The 10,305-nt window shown below is 40.8% G+C and overlaps 1 protein-coding gene across 1 annotated transcript; it reads right to left on the bottom strand.

The window, feature by feature from the left end:
• Positions 1-1,148: 1,148 nt before the first annotated feature.
• Positions 1,149-10,243, bottom strand: RPL9 (ribosomal protein L9). The gene is made up of 8 exons (XM_025165572.2): positions 10,152-10,243; positions 8,801-8,853; positions 8,583-8,698; positions 4,670-4,765; positions 4,382-4,514; positions 3,756-3,836; positions 3,296-3,416; positions 1,149-1,266 (listed from the first exon to the last, which is right to left on the bottom strand). Exons 2-7 carry the CDS (start codon positions 8,844-8,846, stop codon positions 3,310-3,312), a joined length of 579 nt encoding a protein of 192 aa, XP_025021340.1. The 5' UTR covers positions 8,847-8,853; positions 10,152-10,243; the 3' UTR covers positions 1,149-1,266; positions 3,296-3,309.
• Between the last annotated feature and the right edge of the window lie 62 nt (positions 10,244-10,305).

Genomic DNA, 10,305 nt, shown 5'->3' on the forward strand with positions numbered 1-10,305 from the left:
AAAACTCCTGAGACATGTATAATACTTAACATGTTTAGTAATTTATTTAAATGATAAACAAATGAGCAAATGGGATGTTTATTGTGCTTTCAATATCTACCTCTGACAACTAATAGCTTTAAATGGGCTATTAGACTTTATGTTTTTGAAAATAATCAGTAATATTTGGAAACCGACCCCATTGCTCTAAAAATACTGCACTTGTTTATGACTGCAAAGCATTTTTACACTTGCAAAAGTATAAATGTGTACGTTACGGGTGTATCTTTCTCTGCTTACTGGGTAATAATGCAACCTCTGGTATACACAGCACACTCCCACGTTCACATCATCTTAGGCTGGTGAACCAAGAACAGCCCTAAGTGCTCAAACTCCATCATATTCCCCAGCTGTTCTAAAGAACAGAACCTTGTACTACGCAAGGCATATCTTACTTGCCTGATCCAAGTAACTTTTTTTAAAAACCAAGAATATGGATATCAGAGGAGTGCATATAATGCTGCAAGTGAATGGATGAAACCTTTATTTTCACTTGTCCCAGTCTGGAGTTGTGGTCATGAAGCAACAACAGAAAAGCGCTTGCTACTCCTGCAGTGTATCCAAATGAAGCAGGTACTTATCTCCGTGCTTCTTTTATGATGGAACTGGGTACGTACAGGGCCTTCCTGAGGGGCGTTCTTTTAGTCAAGGTGATGAATCTGAAGTGAGTATCTGACTGGCTGTATTTACAACTTTTACATTTGTTTTATTAATCTATGTTGTATGCTACCTTGCAAGCTTCAAATGAAGTGGAAAGGTAGGCTTTAATTTTATAAAAATGAATATGATAACCAAGTAAACTCTTAACAGTATATATATTTGTAGGCACACTGGCAAAGTTTCCTTTGAGCCAACCAATTCTACTTAACAGTATTCTATTCCTTCCAGATTTCAAATGGGCCAAAGATAATATTATTCCATTGTCCTATCATGTGAGACTACCACATAACTCCTAATGTGCATGAAAAACTTGAAAATGTTCACAGTGCAACCTAAAGATACTTATCTTACCGTGTGTGTGTGGTTATGGGCAACTAAGCAGTCCATCCTCAACATTACCAGTGACTCAAGAGTTAGAACTATTCCATGCTCAATCACAAAATACGGGATATTGCAAGATTATGGTTTTATTTTTCTCAAAACAATCTCAAACTGTTCAGTTCAAACAGGCAACTCCCAATGTGGATAGGCAAGATGTGTCATGTTCCCAGTTTCCCATTTCAGGACCTAAAACCATAAAATAGATTATATTGTTGAAGCAGATAGAATATTAAGAAAATAACATTACTTCTATTCTCTGACAATCATTTTCAAGGTAACGTGATAAGAGTCAGGGTTCATATAAGTTGGTTTTCTTTCAACCAGAGTTTACAAACTATTTTAAAACATTGTTTCAATATCTAGTTTAATGAATAAAAACAGATGTTAATCTATGCATGTGTAACACTGTTTTGCATCATTAAATTACAAATACCAGGATAGAAAACGTTCAGTTTTTTGTTTTTGCTTTTTACAGAAAATCAGTTTCACCAATATTACTGATTTCTGCCATACAAAAGCGTTCTGTTTGGCACATATAGCCAGCTCTAGATCTCACAAACAGACACACTGATAAACTACCCTCTAAGAAAGCACAGGATGCCCCAGTCAGGCTCTAAAAGTTTGTAAAAGGATCCAGCACAGCATGGAAAAAGCTGGAAATACTACGGCAAAAGCTTTCCATTTCAGCCTATCAGGTGTTCCAAAGAGGTAAAATAGGCCCCATTCATGGCAGCCTTGGAATCTGCTACGCTAATGTTACAACTGAGATGGGAGAGTGTTATCAAATTAACACACATAACACCATTATGGTTGTTTTTTTTTAAGTAAAGTTCTTAAAATTTGATCAAGATGTGATGGCAAGAGGGGGATGAAGGGAGAAGACAGACGTAAAACTAAGGCCAATTTTATGAATGAGTTGCTTACGGATGTAGATGACATACGGAAGATTACAGTGAAGCATGGCCATCCTCTACTGAAACTGTGGTGTAAAATTTTGTACACATATATACGCGTATGAAAAGCTCTTACATATATGTTTATGTTGTACTATTGCATTTTTTCTCATTTTGCTATTTTTCCCCATTGTCCTGTTTTGTTAAATAAAAGCAAACCAATCAAAATAACTTGACAGTATCAGTCTGTGACGTCAATAGGTATCAGGAGATACATACCCCTGTTGATGGGACTATTGGATATTTTAGATTTCTAGAAAAGTTTCTATTTCTAAAAGATTTTAGAAAATATTTTAAAACGAGAACTTATCCATTTCATCACCACAAAGGCTGAACAATAATCTCAGATGCAAATCACTGCTGCAAATTGTAATTTTAACTGTTTTGTGCCATGACGGGAGACTGTTTTTTATTGACATTACCTTAAACAGTAGGATATACATTAATGGCATTATAACTTTGGCAAATCTTGAAAAGCTAATCAGGACTCAACATAGTCAGTACTTGGATAGGAAAGATCATCAAGAAGCTGTAGGTCAGACCAAAAAGCTAAAAAAACACTCCAGAAGGGCAACCGCAAAGAACCATTGGCAAGAAAACTATTTAGGTATGTTTGTATGGTCACCATGAGTTGAGTTTGATTCAATGGGGCTTCGTCTTCCCCTTTTATGGTAAATATAAATGGTTCAAATGACTGTAATAATGCTTTCATCATTACCTACTTCAAACACAAGCTAAAATGAGAAATATCCTTTCTCAGCTATTAACTTTTCAGATGGGATGAAGAAGAAAATTTAAGTGCCTTCCCACCTACCTGCAAAATTTTATGAGCAATACTTCGCTACTCCAATGTATGGGATATATATGACCATTTACCAAATGGTAACTTACGAAGTTGTGCTAGTAAATCACTTGATGAGCAGAGTGTCTATTATAACACCAAGCCTTAAAAAGTTTCTTATCACTCCCCTCCATGCCAGACTGTTAATCTATCACCCAGTTTACCTAATATTCACTGCAATGGTTTACTACTACTTGGTAAACAGTTATCTCTACTTGCTAAAAATATCCTTAGAAATGGTCCAATAATATGTGGCACTTCAGAGGTTCATGGCTGAGACAAGAGTTGAAGTAAGGATTCACTGAATGGTTGAATTATTCCATTATACTGGTACAAATGTCCCTGCTCTTCTGATTATCAAAACTCAGTCCTGGATACAGCATAGTGTTCATGGATTTATGTAAAAAAGAATGTCACCAACCTATTTAACAAGTTTTATTCATCTGCTTGTTGTACTGTTCCCTTCTCAGAGACATAGATACCATCCAAGAATTTTCTGATATCTTTATTCTTGACAGTTGTGGCCTGCTGGATCAAGGCAGCTATAAAGAAAACCAGATGGTTCTATTTAGCTTGGTCTAACAAAACAGTTACATCCTCCAGAATTTAAGCAACTGATTTAACAAGAGCTAGGGCTAAAATCAAATCAAATTGGGTAGCGAAGCCAAACTCGGTCCCATTTGTAGCAAGATAACAATGGGAAAAAGCACGGAGGAAAACATTTGCAAACCTTGCTAAGAATGCTAATCGCAATGCAACAAATAATGTCCCTGATCTTCGTATCTATTTAAACAAACTGTTTTCAAATGTTTTGCATGACATGATACAAATTTAGCAACAGGATAAAATGTATTACATAATATAAAGCTCAACTGACATACCAGAGTTAGATACCAATTCAATGTCATTTCCTTCAAGGATCAGTTCATCCTTTTGAGCTTGAGACACTGCACAATTAACACCTAAAGCAGGAAAAAAGAACACTTCAGAAAAGATAACTGAAAAAGAAATGAAAATGTATTCAAATACATACATACATATATACATACATACCTCTCTTAAGAAAAAATAAATATATTATTAGTGCACCCACCATATTTTGCCTTTCAAAGGTAAGAATTCTTTTCCCCTTAAGGAAGCTTGCTAGCAAATCAAGAATAATCATTACAAAAATGTCATCCTCTATAACAAGCATACATTACAGCAATGACATATGGTACAGCTGCTTCTTTTTGTATTTGGTGGTAATTCAAAATGCTCTAAGTGCTCCATAATACACGACAAACCTCCAGGACTATGAATACCATCTTGGCAATTCTGTAGTTGCGTCAAGAAAAAAAATTCTTTGGCTGACATACAGTACTATATACTATAAAACTTGACTTTTTGTAAAAGTAGCAAAATCAGCATACAGCAACTTTTCAGAGTGATCCATCTAAAGCAGTGTTTTTCAAACCTGGCAAACTCACATCGAGGTAACTAATCTCAGTGTTAACAAACTCCTTACCTGGCCTCATGCGTACTCGTCGGATATATTTCTCCCCAAGGAAGTTACGGATCTCCACCAGTGAGCCATTTTCCTGTATAACCACGTTGATGGGGAAGTGAGCATACACAGACCTCATCTTGTAACGAAAGCCCTGAAATTACACACATAGATCAAACCAAAGAAACAAACGTCGTATCGTTGACAGTTCTGAAAATTACACTAGTTCATCCAAAATGAGCAGCTACAAAGCTGAATTTAGCTATGTAAATATATTTTGTATTTTAAGTTCAGTTTTAAGAAACTTACCAATGTAACCCCCTTGATCATGTTTTGCACATGACTGCAAATTGTGCGAACAGTTGCCAGCTCCTTTCTGTTACCCCACCATTTGTCAACACGCAGCTAAAAAGTTTAAAGCACAGAAAAATTATTCATTTCCAGTACATAACTAGAGTCAAAGTTTTTTTGAAAAAATTTACAAGTCTGGAACATTTCATTACATTGAGAGTCTTCTACACCTGCACCTATTTATATACAGGTAGTCCTCGCTTAATGACCATTCATTCAGCGACTGTTTGAAATTACACTGGTGCTGAAAAAATGGACTTATGACCTGTACCCAAAGTTACAGCTGTTGCAGTGCCCCCACGGTCACATGATCAAAATTCGGGCACTTGGCAACCAGGGCTGGGGCTGAAATAGAGCCCCGGGGCTTTCAGCAGTCTCAGCCAGCTGCCAATGCTCCCCAGGCCTCTACTTCAGCCCCAGCGCTGCTGCCGCCACTGAGAAATGCTGCCTCAAGCCCCACACCTTGGCCAACCACCCCAGCACCATTGTGCAAAATCCCAGTTGCCCCTGATGCCCTGTGCTCCACAGGCTCTGCCGCGCCCAGCTGACCTTTGCCGTCTTCCTCCCACTGCTGACGAGGAAGCCCAGCTTGACCCTACTGTACGCGAGGCAGTTGCTGGCCACGCCAGGCCTTCTTCCCAAGGCCGCTTGCGCCATTCTCCAAGACACTCGCATCATTCCCTCTCCAAATCGCACACCCCATTCTCACGATCCTTCAGAAACCTTCTGGTCTTCCCCAGGTCTCGCAAGAACGGGACGCTATCTGGAGAATGGCAGGAACCCAGCTCTTGTGATGATTCAGAAGACCTCATTCTCCAAATCATGTGCCCCATTCCTTCCCCAAATATTGCACCCGCTCTTGCCCCAGCACTGGGGCTGCTGCTGAGTGTTGCTGTGCAGGGCGGCCAGAAGGACATAGATGGGGGGAATAGGCAGGTGGGGGAGTTGCAGCACCCCTGCAGTTGTAAGCACGGCTGGTCTGGTCTGGGGCAGCAGAGGCTTCCAGGGGCAGCTGTGGCTTTGCGCCACACTGCCGTACCTCCAATTCGCGTGCAGCTTGTGCTAGGTCTCCCAGGGCCTCCCCCACCCCGTGGCACCCCTGCACTCCTTACGTGGGACTCCCTCCGCTTAACACCCCACAATTCTCGGTTAACAACAGCAACCAGGAGTGCTGGGATTGTGGTCACTAAGCGAAGTCATGTGACATCTTGCTTTACGACCTCATCGGTTAGCAACGTAAATTCTGGTCCTAATTGTGGTTGTTAAACGAGGGCTACCTGTATTTCTAATGAACCAAAGATATTATTACATTAAGCTATATTATTATTAGTTTACAGACAGCATACACTAGAAATCAGAAGTGACTCAATGGTGCCTAACAAACTATTCTTAGATTTATACTATATCTTCATTCCCATTTCAACCAAATATTGTCTCCCAGGGTTCTTTCCACTACAGTAAAGGAAAAACCAGGGGTGGATTATGCCCTCAACTTACAAAGAAGGATAAAATGCACAGTGTGGAGGTGAAATGGACAGAGAACTCCTAAAACGTAAACCTTTGTTGGTGGCTGAACTCTGAGAAACGGCAACTGACGAAGTTCTCTTTTTCCTTCCAATTGGCAAACTAGGCCAGAGTGGTTCCCTACACATCCATATTCCCAGCAAGCCACAGAGCAGTACATTCCTACACTGAGAGTCACCTTGCTCCGTACCACTGAATACATGTTAGTTAACTACAAGATTTCCACAGTTGCAGACCAGCTTCCATGCCCTAATCATACAAAACACTATCATTTCAGTAAACCAGAGACTGCTTCACAAAATACAACGCATCTTTATCCAAACCGTGCACGGGAACAAGAGCAATACTGTATAGCCAGTAAATAGATGTACAACGTGTACGTATGTCCAACCGGCTGTCTGACAGGAGCAATTTCCGAAACCACATTGACTTGTCAAGCTACTGCAATCATAGCAATTGCTTCCAATAGTTTGCCAATATCATCTTTACATACTCAGTTCACATATTGCAATATCACAGGCATAATAAGAAGGAATGTTCAGGAATCATCCAATCGTATGCTAAGATAGATCATTCATATGTCAATTTCATATGCACCGCAAGTCCACTGAGCATGTCAGACTTCACTAGATTGTGTTTGGAGCTTTTTCCACTTCATGTTTTGGTGTTCAACCCTATAACCCTAAACGTGATTGAAATTCGAGCTATCATGGGTTAAATAAACAGCATGAAGGAAAAGAATGAAGGCCAGTATCTTCAAAAATCTTATTAGAATAGATGTATAATACAAACACATTCTGTAAAACAATTTGTGCACACAGTCAAGAACAAAGTCTATGAAAAAGACTGAAGCATTAAGTAAAAAATAAATAAATAGCAAGCATGAAAATACTTGGTTTGAGACACAAGAAAATCTCTCTCAGGGCTCCAGAATTATAACACTGCAATGATTCACATGGATGTTAAACATTGCAGCTAACCAGTAAGAAATTTATTTCCAACAGAACAATTCTTTTAAGTTCCACTCCTGCACCTTATTGCAATACAGGTAGTCCTCACTTAACAACCATTTGTGTAGTGATCATTTGAAGTTACAATAGTGCTGAACAAAGGAACTTACAACTGGTCCTTGCACTTACAACTGCCATAGCATCCCCGCAATCATACGATTGTGATCTGGGTGCTTGGCAACCAGCTTGCACTTATGACAAATGCAGCATCCTGGGGTCATGTAATCACCATTTGTGACCTTCCCAGCCAGCTTCCGACAAGCAAAATCAATGGGGAACTGTGTGATTTGCTTAATGGCCATGTGATTCGCTTAACAGCAACAGTGATTCGCTTAATGAATGCTGCAAAAAAAAAGTCACAAAATCGGGCATGACTCGCTTAACAACCGCCCCACTTAACAATGAATTTTCTGATCCCTATTGTGGTGGTTAAGTGAGGACTACCTGTACTGAGCCATTTTACACCTTTTGGCACCTATATCTGAAAACTCCTTTCTACCATGTCTTATTTTTACTGATTTATAGGGATACAAACTACATCAAAAACATTCCCTGAACTTTGTTGCCTAAGACAGACTGCAGATCCCTTAATCAACTGACGCTTATTAACAGCTAAGAAGAAAAAAGTTACTCAGAAGCCTTTATAGTGCTTCAGAAGAAAGTATCATATGTAGCCCACAAACAGCAGGTCTATATTTGCTCCAAACAGTTTCAAAGAAATGGAGTGATGGGATAATTTGTAGCAGGTTGTGTTGAATCTCTCTGACATTTTTGCCCACTGCCTTCCAGGCAGAGGGTAAGGGCTTTTAACTCATCACAGGGTTGAGTTGCACGCAGAAAGCCCCAGGTTAAATCTGGGCAGACAGAAAACAGTATCAAAGCTTCCTTCAAATCAGGATGATTCCAAGTGACTTAGTTCTTGGTGCTCTCCCATCCGAGCCCTTATCTGGTCTAACCTTACTTAACTTTTTGAGAACAACCGAAATAGCCCTACTGGAAATGCTGGTAGTAGGCACAGACCATACTGAACCATTTAGATAAACATAAGACAGTTACCTATATTTAGCACTTTTGCAAAGAAAAACTGGAGATAGGAAAATCAAGCTTCTTCTCATCCACTAATTTTCCGCTAAAAGTTGTTCTATTTTACAACTGTTAAACAGATTCAAGTCCAGAAATCTGAGTCAACATTCAAATGTCAAATTCTAGCCATACAGCCTCAATAAACTGTGAATTACATGAGATGTGACAGGGAATCTGGAACCCTGACACAGGACTGATACGTTTCACACCAGCAAAAGCAGGTGGACAAGCATTAATATTCAAGACCTTCTCACCTTCTTGCGTTTTTTCCCCAAGAGGGAAAGCTCCACGTTGATGTGGTTGAAGTCCCTTCTCAGAGTTCCTCTGGGACCTTTGACAGTAACTGTCCGCCCCTTCAGAATAACGTTGACTGGAGGGAAAAAATTTAGCTTCAGTAAAACATCCAGACAATAGGCTATATACATTTTTTTTTAAGTCTTTGTTTTAGGAGAATCACTAGCTATACCCTTACCTTTCTCAGGGATGTCAACTGTCTGGTTACTAAGAATGGTCTTCATTTTAAATCTAATAGAAAAAGCAGAAGTTACGAGATATAATTTTTTTAAAAAACAAAACTTCAACAGAATTTAAAGCATGGCACTTTGCAAAGAGTTTTTGAAAAATGAATTTTAAAGCTGAATTGCACTGTTGCACAGCAGATCACTAACACCTTTTATTTCGGCACCATTTTTATACGATTGTCCTATCATCCACCCTTTTCTTGACCACCGATTCCAAAGATCTACAACTTTTAAGTCCTCAAATTGTTTAACCCACTTGTGTTTCCCTGTATTTTCCTCTTATTAAAAGAAAGAGTTATAATACTGAACTGTTTGGAAAGTTGTTTTAATAAAATAGGGTTTCTATGCACATCCCTGTAAACATACCATATTTCAATTGTAGTTTGAAGCTGGCCTAATAATGCATGTACAGTATATATATGCTGAAGTTCTTTAATTTTGTATGGTAGTAACTGTAATTTCTTGATTGGATGAAACAGCTGTGATTAAAGGCAGTGGAGAGGGGGGAAAATTTTTGCACACTGTGGCCCAGTAAGATGACAGAGAGTCATTTCAATGCTGCCATTCATTACTCTAAATATTTCTAATGCACACACCTATTACCAGCTCTGGGAATCCTTTAAAAAGTTCTAGCGCAGACCCCATTGCAGCCTTCCCCAAACAAGGGAGGATGTTCGGATTTGAAAACTCCCAGCCTTTGGAAGCCAGGAGTTGCACCCCAATCCATCTCGACTTTCCTCCATGAATCCAAAGCGGTTTACACCTTATTTACCAGAGTTACATCTTTTTTTCCCCCCCCAGGAACTCGAGGGGCTTCGTTTTACGTTCCCCCAGTCTCAGTCCACCTTCGCTATGAAGCCGCGCTCGCTCTCAGTCGAGCCAAGCTTCCCTACTTACTATTTGGGCCTATGCAAAAGCAGCATAGGAGGGCCGGCGTTATTCGCCTGGGTTTACAAACAGAGCAACGTTTTCCCCGGGCACAATAAGGCGGGGGACATCCGAGCAGTCAGAGACGGGGACAGCGGGCCAGTAGGGATACCCGGGCCCGTTCAGCGGGTCGCGCAAGCGCAGACTACAATGGAGCGCGCCTCCTCTCAGCCAGCGGGCGCGCGAACGCAGGGGGGACAATTCCTGGGGGCCTCTCCCCGAAACCGCGCCGGCCCCAGCCCTGAAAGCATCCCCACTCCTGGCACAGGGCCCTGCGCGGGCTTGGCCCGGAGCGCCCGGGACACCCGGCGGGACCAGCTCCGCAGATGGAACCGGATTCTTCCGCCTGACGTGAAAAGCAAAACCGGCCCTCACCTTCGCGTTGACAGAAACGAGGAAAAGAATTGCGTCTTGCGTCATCGCGCTTTTATAAGGCTCCTCACGCTTCTGACGACGTCACCGCGGCCGGGGTCAAGTCCCGAGCGAAGGCGCGGCCAATCGATCGCCGCGCAAATCGCCAGCCGAAAAG

Source organism: Python bivittatus, unplaced genomic scaffold (assembly GCF_059951505.1).
Source record: "Python bivittatus isolate LINGU-HERP-01145 unplaced genomic scaffold, Pbiv_v1 ctg000970_np1212, whole genome shotgun sequence".
NCBI lineage: Eukaryota > Metazoa > Chordata > Lepidosauria > Squamata > Pythonidae > Python > Python bivittatus.